Source organism: Argiope bruennichi, chromosome X2 (genome assembly GCF_947563725.1).
Source record: "Argiope bruennichi chromosome X2, qqArgBrue1.1, whole genome shotgun sequence".
NCBI lineage: Eukaryota > Metazoa > Arthropoda > Arachnida > Araneae > Araneidae > Argiope > Argiope bruennichi.
The window spans coordinates 79,375,449-79,394,536 of record NC_079163.1 but is presented as its reverse complement, the minus strand read 5'-3'; the positions used below and the strand labels follow the sequence as shown (position 1 = coordinate 79,394,536).

Here is a 19,088-nt window from a genome sequence, read left to right as displayed (position 1 = left end):
AAATATTATTATAAAACAGCAACTTTTCTGGCATCTGTTTGACAGAACATATCCTAATTTCATTTGTATTAGTAATTTCCTTCCTGTGAGATAACTTTTAAAATACTAGGGTTATTTTTCTCTCCAAGAGATTTTTTGAATAGCAGGAACTTAATCAAGAAATCCAAATACTTTCTTACACTGTCATTTTTTTAAAAATCTTCTTTAAGTTTATTATTGAGATTTATATCTGCAAAATCCAATTTACAATAGAAGCAATACCGCAACCTGCTCGAATCCGCCCGCCACAATCAGCAGGCCATTTCCCCCTCTTTCCGCCCACGAAAACAAATTAGTTTGACATTAGTTTTGAATTTTCGTTTTTGTTTCGTTCTTATCTTGAAATTTAATATATGTGAATATGATATCCATTTCGTTTTTGCCAGTTTGACAAGCTTGTCAGCTCGATTGTTTCCATTGAATCCATGGTATGCTCATATCTAGTATAATTCAATGTTAGGTTGTGCTTTTCTTCTTACTTTCGTTGTTGACTTCCTTTTTTTTTTTTTTTTTTTTTTTTTTTTTTTTTAATGTGGATGCCAACGCGAGTAGGAAAGATCCGGAATCTTGTTTAGAATAATTAATTTATTCACATTAAAATCCATTTAGGATATCTTATTTGAGTGCATGTTTGTGATGTTCATGAGGTAATATTAGGAAATGCTATCTATCAAGATACATTTTTCTGTTTGAAACTGTGCACAATTATCCTGTTATTTTGTAGAAATTTTTGTGAACAATGAACTTTAAAAAGAAAAAAACTTCTGTAAGTTTTTATTTACGGTTTAGTTTTTTCGTTGTGTTACATAGTAATTGTTTCATCTTGATCAAGTTCTAAGAAAAAAAATCATTTGTATTACGATAAAATGCTGTAAATATTGTTTTACATTGCTGTGTCTGTGTCAGTATTTATTTTCAAGTATTTTTAATTAATAATAGTTGAAGATAGAAATCTTTAACAAACTTTGACTACAAACCAAAACTATGAGAATGAAATAATTTCTGGTATTATTTTTTTTTAATTACCCACTTTAGAAATATTTATAAATTACAAAAACTGTATATTTTTCTTCCTGTGTATTTTTTAAGTTATTAAAAAGCATTATTCATAATTTAGTCTGCTTGATACCATTCCCAACTCAAAATTCGAATTCGAATGGAATCTAAAATTTATAATGTTATTGCATGTTGATTCCAGCTTTCCAGTTGTTTGTAAAATAGTATTCCATAATGGTTGTAAGCATATGGTATTAAATCTGTATAGTATTAAGGAGGTTTTTGCGCCAGAATCAAACGAGAAAATTATAAAGATAACAATTGTAATTTTTCACACATGTTTTTTCTGATATTGCATCACATACTTTTTTCTACCTTTACTTCATAATAGTTTATTACTTTGTTTTCTTTAGAGATGATTATTTAGACATTTCTAGTTATTGAACGTCATTTTTTTGTTAATGAAAGTGTTTATGTCTTGCTCGTGCTTGTTTTTCTAATGTTGAACATTTTTTTTTAAAATTATGAAATCTTAATTTTTTAAATCCAATTATTTACATAAATTGTCTGCTTTTTTAAAAGTATAAAAATAAAATCAAAGCAAGAAAGATGGGCACAAGAATAATTTTTTGTATTTCGAAATTTCATGAAATTTTTATTTCTATAATTACAGATATATGCATTCTCGAAATTACACTAATAAATTCGAAAAGTTATCAATTCCCTTAATAAATAATAAAAAATAATAAAATAATAAATAATAAAAATAAATGTTATCAATTCTTTAAATAAATAATAAAATTACAAAAAACATGTAAGTTACGAAAGTTTAAATTCTTTATAGTTTATAATGACGGAGAGAAAACAAATTAATAGCATTAATTATTTTGAATAATATTTTACAGTGATATCACTGCTTTCGTATTAAGTGTATTTTACATCATTTTTTTCTTTTTAAGTAACTGAAATTTAAATTTTTCTTTCTTCTTTCTCCGTTTCTCCACTGTGTATATGAACACAATAAGCAATTTTAGTCACATATTACCTTAATGAACAGTAACTTTCTTTCTTTTTGAATTTTTTATAGAGACAGAAATTCACATTTTATGGTTTATTTATTACTTAAGGCAGTTTTATAGCTGAAATAGTAATTTTTCTCCCATTTGTTGAAGTATTTAGAGTCAAATGTTTTTATTTTTATATTTTAGTTCCATCTGTATTGCCTCAGTTTTCTATGCAGAGGAAAAATAATTCTAGCAATTGCAGACAACTTGAACTCAAACTGCAAAGAGTTTCAGAAAGAAATGGGTCCATACTGTAAGTATTTGTTTTTATTCACTACTTTTATACCTGGCTTAAGTATTATTTTAAAATTACAATCAATATATTTATATGTTTTATTAATATTCTAACTGCTACTACACTACACTACACATACGCAAATATAAAAGAGATTCACCATTTACTGACACTTGTTTGTATTGATTTTTCAAGAATATAACAGGAATGGTTTTTTCTTCTCCTTTTATTTAAAATAGCAGTTAATGTGAAGTCAATGCAGTTATAAAGTTTGTTAAAAACTTTACTACAGAATTATTTATATAGTCAGTATGCTGTCATATCATGTTTAGGGAGTATAAGGTTCAATTTTGTTTTAAGCCTCAATGTTATTTATCCTCAGGTTTCTTGTAAACGATCAGTCGCTACAGATATTTACACAATAAAGATGGTCAATATCATCTTATTTGGAAGGAGGGCTATTTGAAACTCATAATGACTAGTAGAATCGTGCCCTGAATGTTTTATGTCTTTGATATTGTGATTTCTTAGATATAGTCATTGTCATTTTTGCGAAAACTCGACTAACATTGTGATCATTCTTTGACCTTTATCTTCTTAATTTCTTCTCTTTGCTAGTTATCCAAATGAATTACATTTGATATTTCTTACACATGTGTTCTGGAAAATAGATTATTTAGGAGTTATTTACTGTGGATGAATTTCTTAAACGAAATTTCTCCAGGGTTTAGAATTTTCTTCTATTAACATTTTAATCTCGATTTTGTTTTCTTCATTTAATAAAATTATTACGCTTTATAGATATTTTACTTCTTCAAATCATTCACATATTTTTTTTTCTATTGAAGAGATGAATTAACAGACTTTTGTGAGTTGTAAATTTCAGAAATGTGTATATGATAGCGAATTTAAAACAAAGTGCTGCTTTTGTTTTCCTCCACTATAATTTTAATTTAAGCCTTAATGATCCTTTGTTTACAACATTTAAGCTGTCTTTAACTGTTACATTCGATCATTTTCACTCTGTGATTTTCATATTTCTATGTAAATTACCCAATATACATATCACTTTAGAAGTTCATTTCCAGACATATCACTTTAGGAGTTCTTTAATTCGTTTTTAATGTGTTGGTAATTCTGAATTCTTCTATCAAGTTCTCTAGTTCTTGCAATTTATTTTATTATATACCCTAACAGTTACAAAGACATTATGCTGTAATTTTAAAATATTGTTCAATATTCACAACATCGTACAATATTGTAAGATGTTGAATGTTATAATAATTGCCTCTTTCTCTGAGACTTTCCTTATTGTTTTTTTTATCACAGCATTATCTTTATACTTTCTTTTCCTATTTCTTTACTTTTCATAAGGCTGTAGAATTCAACATGTATACTGCATGAAAAATAGTAAAAGGGTTATTTTAGATAACCGAAGAACAAAGAATTTTTTTAGGATTAATTTAATGACACTTTTAAGGTCTATCACAGACAAATGACTATGTCTGAAACTTGAAACAAAACCTATTACAAGTTAATTACAATTAAAAAAAATCAATCTTGACTTTTTATTGTGAAAAAAGTGGAACACTTTTAAATAGTGCAAATAAAAAACTTATTAATAGAGAATTCTTCCACCATTGGCTTTGATTATATCAAAGATTCGATTTGGCATTGAATCGGTTTGGCAAATTTCCTTATCCATCATTCAAAGTTCTTCGAAGCTCATCTACAAATTCAAATTGCTTGCCTTCCCCTTATACGCAACGAACAACCCTTTCCCATTTATTCTCTACAATGTTAAGTTTCGGTCTTTTAACAGGAAGGGCCTTTTAGCCTGAACATTATTTGCTGCTAACGAATTTTTAACGCCATTAGCTGTATGGTTTGATGCTCCTTTATATTGAAAAATCCAGTCACAAAGGCAAAGGAAAGGAGAAATTAATTCAAAACTTGGATATAGTCTGTTTGTTTCTGCATGCCACTCAGGAATGCTAGATTTGTTGTTCCTACGTTCCCGACTGCCAACCAAATAATAAAACTCCTTTCTCCCATATGTTGGATAGAATAAATCTTTTCTTTGTTACCGAGACACTGCCAGTATTGGTAGTTATCTGGGCCATTTATATTACTCTTTTTTTTTTTTTTCATCAGAAGATATAATGGATGTTCATTCTGAACATCAAAACGTTTGGTTTTTATTCTACTTCAGTCGGTACTCAATGGACCTTGCAGTCTAATTAGGCTGGTACTTCTTTTATCTGAATACGTCCTTTTGAAGCTATTTATGTAGTTGTAGACAATTTGTCTTAAAATATGTGTGATGCTAATATTATTTTGAGCTTTGGCAATATTTTCATCCGTTTTTTATTTCCCGAAAGAATTTTCTTTGATAGTGTTGTATGTTTCTCAGGACTGTTAGTCTTTTTTATCATTTCACTACTAGGATTTCTTATGAAGTTCAAAACAGTACTTGGACTTACAGATGTTATTGGCTGTAATTTCTCTCTCAATTTTTGCTATCACTGTTTAGGCGACAATTTGTCCTTTTTGAAATTAACTTGAACCGATTAACTTTGAAACCGATGCCTTTCGATAAAAGAGAATGTTTTTCTTACAAAAACAATTAAAAAGAATGAAACACCCACTTTTAAGGTTTGCAATATCTCCCCAAAAATTATTTTACCATTATTTAGCATGTGTCCTACTTTTTTCAAACACACAAAAGTCGTTTAAGTACTGTTTTTTGTTAATTTTTAATAGTTGATAAAATGTACTCATTTAAAATAAAATAAAAATTGATAAACAACGTCAAAAGGAATTTATATCAATATGATCACAATACAAAGCATAATTTACAAACTATGACTCTTCTTATATTTTTTTCCCACATAGTGTAGGGGTTGTTACATCTAAAAGTCTCTGCTAACATTGACATATCAAAACAATTTTATTAAATTGTAGTAAAAACAGTAGTCCTTATATCTAATATTACATCGAACAAAAATTTTGTCTAAAGTTTTGTTTGATTTGTGATCTTGAGATCACGTTTTCTTAATTTGCCCTCCAATTCAAAGGATATTTTTATTTGATTTTATTGATGAGGAATATGAGCAGTTTGGTGCAAGAACAATTTGCTTCAAGATTTCATATAAAAGTCATAAATATAATCAATTCTCATGATGCCACAATCATATAATTGGCATCACCTAACTACACGTGCAGATATGCTATGTTATGCAGTAAGACAATGTTTATTTCATTTATTTATTTATTTTTTATTTATGTAAGACAGTTCCTTAGGTTTCTAAAGTGGAACGGTGAACTTAAATTTATCGTGCGAAAAATATATTGATCACATTTTTTTACACATAGCAAGTCATATGCAATTAAAGAGTTATTTATATTTTACTTTCCTATGCAGTTAGATGCCTTGTAGAATACTGTTAAGTAGATGATTATTTCTTTGATCTAATTAATCTTATATTACATTTTCTCATTAAGCTTCAGTATCATTCATTAGTATTTTTAATATGCTTTTGTATCTGTTACTTTGTTTTTAGAATGAATCAGTTGGAAGGAATTCATTTTATTGTTTTCATATGTAATTGCTTTAATTATCAAATGATGTCACAATGCAAAAATTACTCCTGACTGAAAGTTCTTTGCAAGGAATTGCAAATTCAAACTGCATAAAATTTTGCCATGGAGATTTCGGAGTGTTTATATTTTACACAAAAAAATATCGCATAATATTGACACAATATTCTAATTACTGTTAAATACTGCATTAAAAATTTTGTATAACATGATAGAATATTTCTAAAAGGATACATTTACAATATTTTTGAAAATTCAAATATTTTTTTAAAAAATAATTAGAACGCAGGAATTTGCTTGCCCTGCCTTGTTATTAAAAAAAAAAAAACATCAATAAGAATAGCTCTTCTTTAAGTTTGAGAGTATTAGAATTCCTAATACTATTTTCAGTAACCTTTTCAGACCGAAAAGTAATATGGTACATAATTATACATAAATGAGTGTATGGATTCATTTAGAACTTAGGAAGCTCAAAAATATAGTAGCTGTAATTACTAAAAATTAATTAATGTGAAAGCTGTTGCTATTATACGGCCTTTATAACAATCATTATCTAATAAGAATGTGAAAACGAGGCATACTTCAGAATGTTGAGTCAGACTGCTGAGATTTAAGAATTTTGTACAGTAAATTGAAAGAAATATTTTAAATTCTACGTTTTTTAAAATGTGTATTCTCTTATTTCACACTAAGAATTTTTCTTTAAGTTACTAGCAGACCAGATTTCATCGAGGAAATTTTGATTTGTAACTCATTTGACTGTTAAAATTAATGCTATTATGTAAAATTTTACATTCATAACAACTTTGAAATTTTAGCCCCCTGAATATGTTGTTACATATTATACCACATTTTTGATATGGTATAGAATATTGACAATATTGTATAATATTTCACAAATACTTTCAAATCAACTATAATGTTAAGTATAATATAAAAATTACTGTTATATTCAAAAACTATGCAAAGTATAAATCCATACTAAACTAAGGAACAATGAAAAAGGAATATTATTTAATTACTAAGGAAAAAGAATAAAATTTTCGAAAATAAAATTAATTATCATAAATTAATTATAAAAAATAAATTAATTATCATAAAGAAATCTCGAATTCATATAAATAAAAGTGAAATTACTTCTGCCATCAATAGATGGCAGCAGGAATCATGCTTTTAATATTTGTTTTGGAATTCGTCTTCGCTCAATGTGCAACGTCAGGTAAAGCTAGTGCGTAGATGCATTCATAAGGTTGCGTGTTCGTTAGTCTCTAAGCTGTTTGACAAGAGGATTGATAAGGTAAATGAATTCTATTGATGCTGCTAGTATTCAGCAGAATTTTTTCCCCTATATTCTAACAAATAGTTTTCATTTTTTTAGAGTTTCAGTACTGTATTATTACATACATTATGGATAATACTGCGAAAAAAATATTGTACCATAATGCTTTTGCAATCTTTACAAAACTTTACCATATGTGTTACTTATATCTGCCTATATCTAATGTTATCCATTCTTCCCAACAATTAATTACAACTTTGATTCATAAAAATTGCTTTATTTGCATATATATATATATATATATATATATATATATATATATATATATATATATATAATATACTTGGATATCTGTATTAGATCATTATACATTTTTAAGCATTTATGGTCTCAATATTTTTAGTAATATGTTAATTAATTAGTAATATGTTTAGTAATATCATGCAATTTTCCATTTTTTAAAAATTATTTTAACTTATATTGAACTCTAATCCATTACTATTTGTATAAAATGCCTTAATAGTTTTGGAATATTTAGTGTTATGTAGATGTAACTTTTTATTTTCTTTTTTCCTTAACTTTTTTTTTTCCTTTTTATATGTACTCTTATATCATTGTATTTCAGGAACTGAAATAATTAATTTCAACTTCATGAACAAATATAACAGACTTCCATGCTGTAATGCAATTTTTGTTATAACACTTCAATATTTTCACAGTGCAGAGCTAGAAGGATCTGTAGCCTCTTTGCTTTCCCTTTTCTTAGCTGATTCATACACTAAGTTTCAAAAATTAATTTTATGTTATTTTTGTGTGAATTATAAAATTTGTCATTATTCCAGATATTACAAAGAAAACTTAGGTGCATAAATATAACCGGTTTACAATATTTGTGAAATAATTTTTAAATATTTTAAGAGGTACTAGCAAATACTCCCATATATATATAATATAATACAGCATACCTAAAACTGGCTTTTTTGCCATTAAACCAAACTCAACCAACCATGCAGTTTTTAAATAAAATAAAATAAAATAGATATCTACATTTTCTGAATTTTCTTTTGTTACCAAACTTAATTTTATAGTAGTTTGATTGTTGGTAATATTTTTATTCTTACATACATTGTGAATGCATGTAGATTAAAATTTTTGGGCATTTTGATTTTAGGTGCTATAAAGTAGTTATAATAAAATTGCCAAAAGGTCAAAATTTAAGTAAATTGCCTGAAAATCCTCAAACTCTCCAACTATCTACACATGAAAAAGTCCACAAGGTTGAGGGACATGGAGCTTACATAGCTGAAGCATTTACAAGGTATATTTTCTTTTCTTATTCTGTAAGTTTGAAAATAAATTCTTATTTTACCTCCATTACCTTTTTTATATAAATAATTTTAATCCTATTGTTTTTTTTTTTTATTGTAGTGATGATTTTGTAAGCGAAGTTGTCATTGGCGATAATCATCAGCGTAATTGTGATATTAATCCATCAACATCTGATAGGAAAAGGCATATTATTCAAGATTCATATGCCAATAATGATATGCAGGAAATAGAAATGGTACAAGATGGTATTTTAGCTCCAAGCACCAATTACACAGGTTATGTGTTAATTAAAGTACAAGGACCTAATGATACAGTGAGTGATTAGAAAGAAGTATAATTCAAAATATTTTATTCAGAAATATTTATATTTCTTTACTTTTGAGCTATTTTTCTAATTAGCTAACTTTTTCAGATATTAACGAAAACAAGCCCTTATTTTTCTCCAATTTTAACAGGTGAGTAAAAATTGATATATATTCTTTATATTTCCTTTAAAATGAATATTCTCTTTCAGATTAAATTATGTAAATAACTGAAAATTTTCTTTAATCTAAAATTTAAACTTTAGAATGATGTATATTATAAGTAATTTCTACATTTTATTTGAAATTCTGAAACTAAAATTTTTCATTTTCTTTGAATATATATGAAACGTAAATATTAAATAAGAAATTTCTTTTCCACTTTTCCACTTATACCCAAACTGAATGTAGACTCTTTTTAAAATGTTGCAAATCATTCAAAATTCTGAAGTATTGTTCTCCTTTCAGTAAATAGGATATTTCTTTCTTTCTTTTCTTTTCACTTACTATTTTTTACCAAATCTTGATTAAAATTTAATTTTCATTATAAAATTATACAGAACATGGCGAAAACTTCTCTGTATGCTTTTTAACTGGAATTTTTCTGTAGAAAAGTAATTTAAATTTGTTGTTTATTATTATAAGAAACTTAAAGCATACATTTGGAATTAAATGCCATATTTATATAGTTTCAAAAATCATAATTTGCTTGAAATCTGAATGTTGCATCTAAAAATTCCATTATAATCCCTTAATTCTCTTTACATTTTATTTGATCTAAGAATATTATCTTTTATTTATGCTCCTTATATTATTCCATTAAAAATTAAATTTTCACTATTATTTGCTAAACACAACATATAATTGTATCATTGTGCTGATTGGTTGGTTAAATTTTTTCTTTGTACTGATCCTCAGCAAAAAAGCTATTAGTTTAAATTTATTTGGCTGATCTCAATTAAGCATCAACCATATGAAATTCAAAAAGTGAACATGAGTTGAAAATAAATAAAAAAATGTTTATACAGTTTAAATTATTCATATTCGACATAAACATTATTTTTTCTTTCAATTTCATTTACTCTTTGTCATAGATAATTATATTTTTTTCAGTATAATTTGAAATAAAATTATGTAATGTGTATCATTCTATGAATATTTTGAACAATATGTATTTAGAAGAAAAATTCTTAATTCTTTAATATCAGAGTTTATATCATTTACATTTATTTCTTAAAGCACTGTAAAAGTTTCAAAGCAAAATAATATTTATTTAGCATTCAAAATATTTTTGCAATTCTTTCTACAATTTTAGATATAAATGTTTTGAGTCTGTTATTTAATTTGTGCTTCCTTTTATTTTTAGGAAATGTTATGTGTAAGTTTTTACAAAAAAAGTTTTAATTTTTTTTTTTTTTTCTATTTGAGAGAAATTTTAAACAATAAAATATCTAAAATTTCTATATTTATGGCCTATGGAGAAAAAATATAAATCTAATGATGTAGAGCTTGATGTTAAAATGTAATTTTTTTTAAACAGAAGAATGTTTATCAAAACTAAATTATAACAATTCAACATGAAAATAATTTCGATATTAATTCATTACTCGCAAATGAATTCTGCTGTTTTTACATATCAAAACATTTAATTCCCCATGCAATATTTGTATAAAAACATTTTAAAGCAAAATTTACAAATAAATAAACCCTTGAAATTATTTTATATCTGAGGATGAAATGTCTTCTAAACGCTGTTTAACAGTTTTGGTTCAGTTAGTTTTTAATTTTTATGAATCTAAATTTTTTTGAGTTTGAATTCCCTCTTCCACCATTATTTGGCTACCATTTCAATATTTAGACTTAAGTAAATGATTTCTTAATGTTGTATGAATTCTTATAAGATTTAAAAATGCATTTGAATATTTAGAAAATATTTTCATTCACTCTATAAAATAAATTTTAATTCCAGAAATTTCACTATATGAGAATAATAAACTAAACTTAACTTCCACTTAATATTGTTATTACTTTGTACAATTTATATTTTACTTCATTTTAAATAATTTTTCATTATGTATTTGATTTTTCTTTTGTTATTTTTTATTTTAAATATAAATCTTAGTTTTACAAATATTTTATGAAAAAATATTCATTTTATCATTTTCCATTTTGGTTTCTTAGATTTTTTTTGTTTACTTTTTAAAAGAACTTCATCATTGCTGTATTTTTATCCATAACTATATATATATATTGCCCACAAGTCTAACATTCATTTATCTCATTAAGTTTCAAACATTTTAAGAGGTGAACGTTGGAATTTTTTTAAAAAATTTTTTTATTGCAGCCGATGTTTTTTTTTCTTATGTCTTTCTTTCTTTTTTTTATTTCTATGTTTTGTTTTATAGCAGTTTAAACAATAAAGATATTTACAGTTTGATAATATTCATTCTGACTTGCATAAAATTTGTAAAACATTTATGTGAATTTTACCCTACATAAAGGAAGCAATGCTTAAATCCAAAAATTAAGTTGTTAAGGAATTTTCTTTCAATAAATTTTATGAGATCTGTTGTATAAAACAAATTCCTTTTGTATTATAAAATGTATCACACTTCTGACAAAATTTTACAAGCAACTGTACTTTAAAATTTTTCTGTTTATACTTTATTAAATGACACTGGAATTAAAATTATTTTTCCTACGAATTAAAGAAAAAAGTCCTATTAGTTTTCACTTAGAATTAAACTCAGCATTTGCGCTGCTGAAAAGAGGATGATGATTTTAATAAGAAATTGAAAATGTATTAGGCATTTTTTTAATATAGAATTGCTTTTTTTTTTCAAATTAATTATTGGAAGAACATATTTCAGAAATGTTTTAATTAAAAATTATTATGATTTTGATTCGAAATTATATATGTTTACTTTTATTATTCATATATTTTTATTGTAATATATATGTTCAGCGAGTGAAGAGGTGTGTGTGTAAAGCATAAGGTTTTATTTATGCATGCAGTCTGCACTGTCTCTGTAGGTTCTCCACCAACACCAACTTCTACAGAAAGTCCAATACTTGTCATACTCGGAGTAATTTGTGGTATCATATTGGTGTTTGTAGCTTTAGGTCTGGCTCTTTATCTCTTACGGTAAGTTGGAATTATTTTATTTTGTATCGATGGTTAAAAGAATTAAGTGTGGTAAGTGGATGATGTGTCGACGATGCAGAGAAGAAAATCAACAAACTAATACCATACAAAGAATTTTTATCGAATTGAAAAACGATATTTAATTTGTGCCTGTGTGACATTTTGTCATCACTACTTTATTTCTAGATTGTTAGCGTTTTTAAAACTGTAAAAAAAAAAGACGTGATTGGTCTCGATTTAAAGCATTTATGCCATGTTTTTCATAATAATTTATATATTGTCTATAATGTTTTATTTTAGTAGAGGACGGTTCACAGGTGAAATAGCATAATTTTGTGTACAAACCATTTAGTCTCTTAGAAAGTTTTCTTAGTAGACTTCTAATAGAATGGCAAAAGCACTTTTCAAGATAATTATTATATAATAGCTATATAAAATGATACTCATTCTAAAGACCTAACGTTTTTCTACAGATTTTATTGCCTAAAATAATGCTCAAATTTTGTGTGCCTTTATTAATGAAATTACAATTGGAAAAATTATTTCTCATGCTACAAGTCACTTTAAGAACAGAAATAAAATTATGCTGCACCAATTAAGTGCGTTTGATGTGTTTATATGTCAATCCAAATCTTCATTTTGGAGCTGTCGATTTGTAATTTTTCTCTCATAAAAATGAAATCTTATTCGCTTTATTATATTTTGCAAAATTTAGTATGCAGCCATTTGTATATGAGTTGTATTTGTATATTTGTAAAAAGGAGGATTTGAAAGACTTTAAAAAATAAATTCCGCAGTTAATTGGTTACCACTTAAATCGCCACGAAACAAGAAATTATTTGGGTCTGCTGGGTTAGGGGAAATAGTTGACTCATTTTATTGACAGAATTATTTTTTTGACAAAAATGTCAAAATAATGTTTTTGAATAAGAAGTAAGCTCACCTCGTGTGGCTTCCTAAATCAACATAATTAAGCAGACACGCATACGTGATTCAAAACACTATTGTGCCTATTGTTTATTTGCAATTGTATACTTTTAGCATCACAGTAAAGAGCAAACAGAAAGTATAATATAATATGAAATTATTCATACCAGAATTTTTAATTCAACATATAGTTTTTAAAAATATTTTTAAAGAAAAATGAGGAATTAGAAATCTGGGTAATGTTACTGGATTATTGTAGGAAAGTAAAGCGTCCAGAGATTAATGAATTATATACAATTTGATGAAGAGATCGCTTTGTCATAAACTTAAAGCCAATCAGCTTATTTTATTTAGTTGGTCATGCTTTATTAGTTATTATTCATTTATGTGATTAGTATGAATTGTCGCCTATGGATAAAAAAAGTAAAAGATTTCATGTGCAGCACGTATGATTCATATCTATTACAAATGCATTACCAGTGAGAAACTCGTGCTTCACATGGCGATTGACATATTATATTCTGAACAACAGAAGGATGCATTTGGTTTTTTTCCAAATAGCATGTATTCAAACTTTCTGGAAATCAGTCTGATGCGTATTCTTACGTTTGGCACGAGTTTTCATTCAGTAATGCCGCTAGTTAGGAATCTTCAAAAATTTTCTCCCTTCCAACGCCATTCCGGGCCTCTACTTCAAAATTGTCACTCTTGAGGCATTGAAACCACTCGCGGCTTTTTTTTTTTTTTTTTTTTTCTCCCCTTAGAACAGACTCACCGTAAGTATTTAAAAGTATCTGATGGGCCTCAGCCGCAGTTTTCTTAAAATTTATGCAGAAAGTTAAAATTCCCGCTAATGAGGAGAATTTGGCTAGATAACTAATATCTTGGATTAATAATTGGATGCGAATACAAATTTACTAATGTTGCGCTGTCGTAATGTTGACAAGTGTCCAGAATTATTGTGTGTCATTTTTTATCTGTCTATGCAGCTATATAGATATGGATTTTGTTTTGTGGAAATGCATAAATTTTTTACGAATTTTCATACTGACTTAAATTTTTTCTCTAGGTTCTGCAGTAGCGGAATAAACTTGGGTTGCTAATGCATTTAGTTTAAAATATCTTCATAATCCATTAGAAACAATCCCTTAGAAATCTTACAGGCATAGACAAAAAATCTCGTGATTTCAAAGCCATAATCCTTACTATTTTTAGTTCTCTTCTCCCCCCCCCTTGAGTTTAAGATTTTCACTGTCATTTCAGTTATTAAGAATCGCATGAAGTAATCGCATCGTCCATGAAGTAATTTTTTTTTTCTCACCAGAAAAGTAGGCTTAGTGCTAAGGCTTGTTCTGTTTGTCAGTTGTTTTAACATGTTTTTCTGACATGCTCTGAGATTTTTAACAGTGTCCATGACATAGAAGCTTTAAAAATATGTATTTCATGTTTATGAAGAATTCTTAATTTAATTTCGGATAATTCTGATTTAGTTATCATTCAATGCCATATAAGTCGTAGCCTATCTTTTCTCAGATGATCGATTATTATTTCAGTGTACTAACTCGTTTGAAGTCTTATACATAAATTTATTGTTGTTATTAAGTTCAAAGATATCTGCCGCTTTAATTTTTTTTATTTATCCAAATACTTAATTTGTAATTACATATATTTTTCTGCTGTGTCTGTTAACATAAATATATCGCAGGATTATTTTTTTCTTGTTCTAATAGTTTTGTAAATTTGAAAACATTTGACGTACCATCTACCAAACTTGGGCAGCAGAATTTTTGAAAAAATTGTACTCAAAATGTGGAGTTGTTTATTCAAATTCTGAATGGCTATTTTTATTCATTAGAAGTGTCTGTGTGTTTATAAGGGGATTTGAAGTAATAGAAATTGGAATGCATTACACTGAAGATATTAAATGCTATTTGCTATAAGTGTAACATTCTATGCTAGTAGTTTTTACTCAGTATTAATTTGAATCCTTTTTACCTAATTGAATCAAACTTGTAAAACAAATGCTGCTAATAAGAAATTCCAAATAGTATGTTTTAATGATAATTTATAAATTTTTTGAAAATAAAGTAATTAAAAATGTCTTTAATCAAGTTATGTATATTTTATATTTGAGTATTAAAAATATTTTATTGGAGAAATTTTTGAAATGCCATAATGAATATAAAATTATAAATTTTGCTGTGAGTTTTAAAACTAATTCTCTATCTTCTATAAAACTGATGACGGTATTTCGAAATATTTCAAATATCTGAAAAAAACAAAAAACCATTAGCTTTGTATTAATGAAGAGAAAAAAAATGCAGACTTTTAATATTTTCGTTTCGAATTTTTTTCAATGAACGTCCAATTGAACATGAATTTTTGCAATGAACATTTAATATATTCAAGAGCATTAATACTTTGTTAAAGAATCTAATTTTGCTGACAAATGAATTTGTATGAAAAAAAAATATTTGCAAATGCTTAAGCAGTTAATTGGTTTCAATGAGTCTCTTGTTTATTGGTTACAGAGCCATACTTAAAGAAATATATGACATGCATTTCCTGTAATATGTTTTACATATAGAAATGAATTGTCTTTAATTAAAGAATCGTGATTAATATGGCACCTTGTTTTTCTTTCAGGAATAAACATGGACCACAGTATTTAGAAAATGGCGAGCGTTTAGGACTCACAGCTTTGATACTCAGAACTATTAATCGTAATGGTCATTTGCCGCGAGGTAAAGGTGAATGTACTATTAGTGAATTCTTTTCACTATGATATGCCCATTTGTTCTTAATAATACGCTGTGATTTATTTTTCCATGATTGAAATTTTTATCCTTGTTTGTAATATTTGTACTCTGCCTCAGTTATTAAAAAAAAGGAGGGGGGGGCATGATTTGAATTTTATTGGAAGATAGGGAGACGATCATAGGATATATGCATTTATCTGAAACAGTATAATTTTACATTTAAAGGAATTTATTAATAATATAAGCATGATAATGATTGTAGAATATTCAGTGTTTAAAAGTGCTTCTGACAAATATTTATAAAGGATTTAATATCCAATTTAATCGGATATATTTATTTTTAATCTGCAGTGCTAAAACCCTTTTTCTTTTCCCTTTTTTTTTAAAAAAAAAAATTAGAATGTGTTTAAGTTTGTCTTTTAACTGAAATATCATTTTTTAAAGATATAAATGTTAACTTTTTTATCCTTAAAGTAAACAAAAATTACAAAACTGTGCAAGATGCTGCATTATTGATTTGAGTTTGAAATTTATATTATCCTCTAAGGACCAAGACTTTTTTATTTTTTGCATGATCATTAATAATGTAATAATAAAAGCCTATTCTGTTTTAAGATGCTACCTTTAATATTAAAACTTTTTTTATTAAGCGTTTTTATAGGTTTCGCTAAAAAATATTCACCATATATAGTGATGATTTTTTGAAAAATTCCCTTTCGTCTCCTGACACTCCTAGTGAAAATGGCAGGACATTTATTTTTATTTCTTATACTTTTTGCAGTATTCATCATTTTATTGTGAAGTATCTGTTTTGGCCATTAATCAAAAAATATTAACTTATATTAATGATTCAATGTTCAGAAACGTAATTTGTGTTATTCTATTTTACTGTTTAATTAACCGCTTTTCTGAACTAAATATAATTGTTTTATTGATAAATTTAAAATTACTACAATATATAATTTTGCTATTGTCGGATGCTGTATGCATTTGCAAAAGCTGAAAAGCAAAACTGTTTCATATTGCCAAAAGATCCTACTATTCGTAAAATTTAGATTGCCAATGCAAATGAAAAGATATTGTTAACATCACAAAGACTCGGAATTTTCACCAAACATTTTCAGGGTGAGATTTTATTTTCGCAACATGGGGTTTGGATTGTTTTTCATGCTAAAAAAACCTGTTCCAACCTTAAATCTGCCATCAAATAAAATGAAATGTCAAGAAATTAATTACAGAACAACACTTTAAACTAGTAGAGTGAACCATTAAATTTTGAAAAGAGTTAAATGATGGATTTTTCATATTGCATGGAAACAAACTTTGGGAACCCTTCTTAAACTATTAAAACGGAAAATTCTAATCAAAGATACTTAATATTTTATAATTTATTCTATTTAAAAATAAAATTAATAATTGGATACTTATTTATCAATGGTGTAGCAAATATTGATTTTTATGTTGCCCAAAAATATATATATTTCAGGGTGTGGCAAAAAAAAAAAAAAAAAATCCTGGACAAACAATTTTTAATATAACTTAATTAGAAATTAATAAATTAACAAAATATAACTAATAATAATAGTAGTTGTAGATTTTTACTAATAAATAGATTTGTTTTCAAAGTGGCCGCCTTTTACAGCAATACAGAGGCGCAAACGCTTATTAAAGTTGTCATAAATGGGCCGTAAGTCTTTTACCTTTAATCTAACCATTTCCCGCCTCAGTACAAAATTTTGTGTGGTTTAGTGCAAGCCCTAGACTCCGAAGTGGATTATACACTATAATCTGTGCGATTGAGACCTGACGAGTGTTGTGAACATTCTCCAGATAATATCACGCCCGGAAATTGAGCCTTACATCACTCTTGGGTCTCTTTAGCCTTGTGAGCTGGCGCAGTCTTTTTGAATCTTCCACTTTACATTGCCGAATTGCGTCTTGGTCCACGAAAGTACAACAGCTTCTAGAATGTCCTGCGTGTACACTTTTTGATTTATTTTAACGCCCTCATCCACAAAAACCAGATGTGTTTTGCCGCTTGCACAAATTCCGCCCCAGATCATGACAGACTTTAGATGTTGGTGATGTTTAAGATGCTTGGAGCGTCTACAAATCAGATTCTATTATTCTGGGAGTAATGAGCTTGTTGGACCTTAAAAAGCTTTTTATCAATGAAAAGGAATCTCTCCCAGCGCTCACTTGCGCATTTTCTTCAGTGAGAAGTGGAATCTTTTGGAACTCGTAAGGCATTAGTCATGTTGTTTTTGTCATTCGCTCCACTGATGACTCACTTATTCCCATTTCCCGAGCGATCTTTCTCATAAACGCCTGGATTTCATTGAACTCGCTTTTTGATGGCCTTACGATTATTGGAAGTGTTCACCGTACATTTTTGTTCTTTTCCTTAATATCGACAATCATTGTTAAGCTCTTTGAAACGGAAGATTGCCTTAGACACTGTTTGCCGAGGCACATTAAGCAAACGAACGATTTTTCTTTGTTGCTTTCCTTGCTTAAACAACTCTAAAATAGCAGATCTTTTGCTTGACATTGTCAAAAAGCCCGAAAACGATGCGTAAATTGAGATATATTATAAAATATTTTATAATTAAAGTGTTAGAGAAAAAATGAATTCACAAATTAAAAAGAAATTAGTTAATTTCTATTCTATGATGCAATAATTTTGTCCGAATTTTTTTCCCGCGCACCCTGTAAAGATGCAACAGACCAGTGTAATTCTGTTACGAATTGTGCGATGCAAATAGTTATGCAAATAAATACGACAATATATACATATATATATATTGAATTCATCATAAATCAGTTTAAAGAAATTTGCCAAATGTATTTAATTTCGTTTTATAATGATGTAGTGGTTGAAACACTATTATTTAAATTTATGCATATTTTATCATATCCAACAAAGTTGTTTCTTAACTGTTCAGTTTCTTAAAAATCGTCCCTTGTATTAACTACAGAGTTTCCAAATCACATTAAGTATTAGGGATTTCTGATATAACTGTATCTTCTAATTAGATACCGTTATGTATTAAGTATTACATATGAACAATGTAGGAAAACAAAGCAGGTATTATTACATTTTAATTTATTATTTTTATTTTACCAAATTTTGTTTCTTCCATAAGGTACCAATTATTAATTTAACATTTCCATCAGATTTAGATATTTTTTTCTGTCTCTGAAAGAGATCTTTTACTAAATAAACAAATATATATATATATATATATATATATATTGTATTAGAAAGGAAAAAGGCGGTATATATCTCAATGACATTATCAACGCTTATGCTCTGTGAACGTAATATTTCTCTACTCAAGTCACCTTAATATTTACTGACGCTGTTCAAAAACTTGATTAAAGAGTTTGTTAAATATTAGCTGTGCTATATA

The 19,088-nt window shown here is 27.0% G+C and overlaps 1 protein-coding gene across 4 annotated transcripts in view; it reads left to right on the top strand.

Moving 5' to 3' along the window:
- LOC129961037 (tyrosine-protein phosphatase 69D-like) overlaps positions 1-19,088 on the top strand; it is a 409,760-nt gene that overhangs the window by 357,280 nt on the left and 33,392 nt on the right. Inside the window, exons 9-14 of one of the 4 annotated variants that reach the window (XM_056074833.1) lie at positions 2,244-2,352; positions 8,385-8,531; positions 8,642-8,855; positions 8,955-8,997; positions 11,878-11,989; positions 15,563-15,660. In XM_056074833.1, the coding sequence (XP_055930808.1) occupies positions 2,244-2,352; positions 8,385-8,531; positions 8,642-8,855; positions 8,955-8,997; positions 11,878-11,989; positions 15,563-15,660 (723 nt within the window). Of the gene's footprint in view, positions 1-2,243; positions 2,353-8,384; positions 8,532-8,641; positions 8,856-8,954; positions 8,998-11,859; positions 11,990-15,562; positions 15,667-19,088 lie in introns of all 4 variants that reach the window. The other 3 variants (XM_056074832.1, XM_056074830.1, XM_056074829.1) reach the window with 3 other exon arrangements.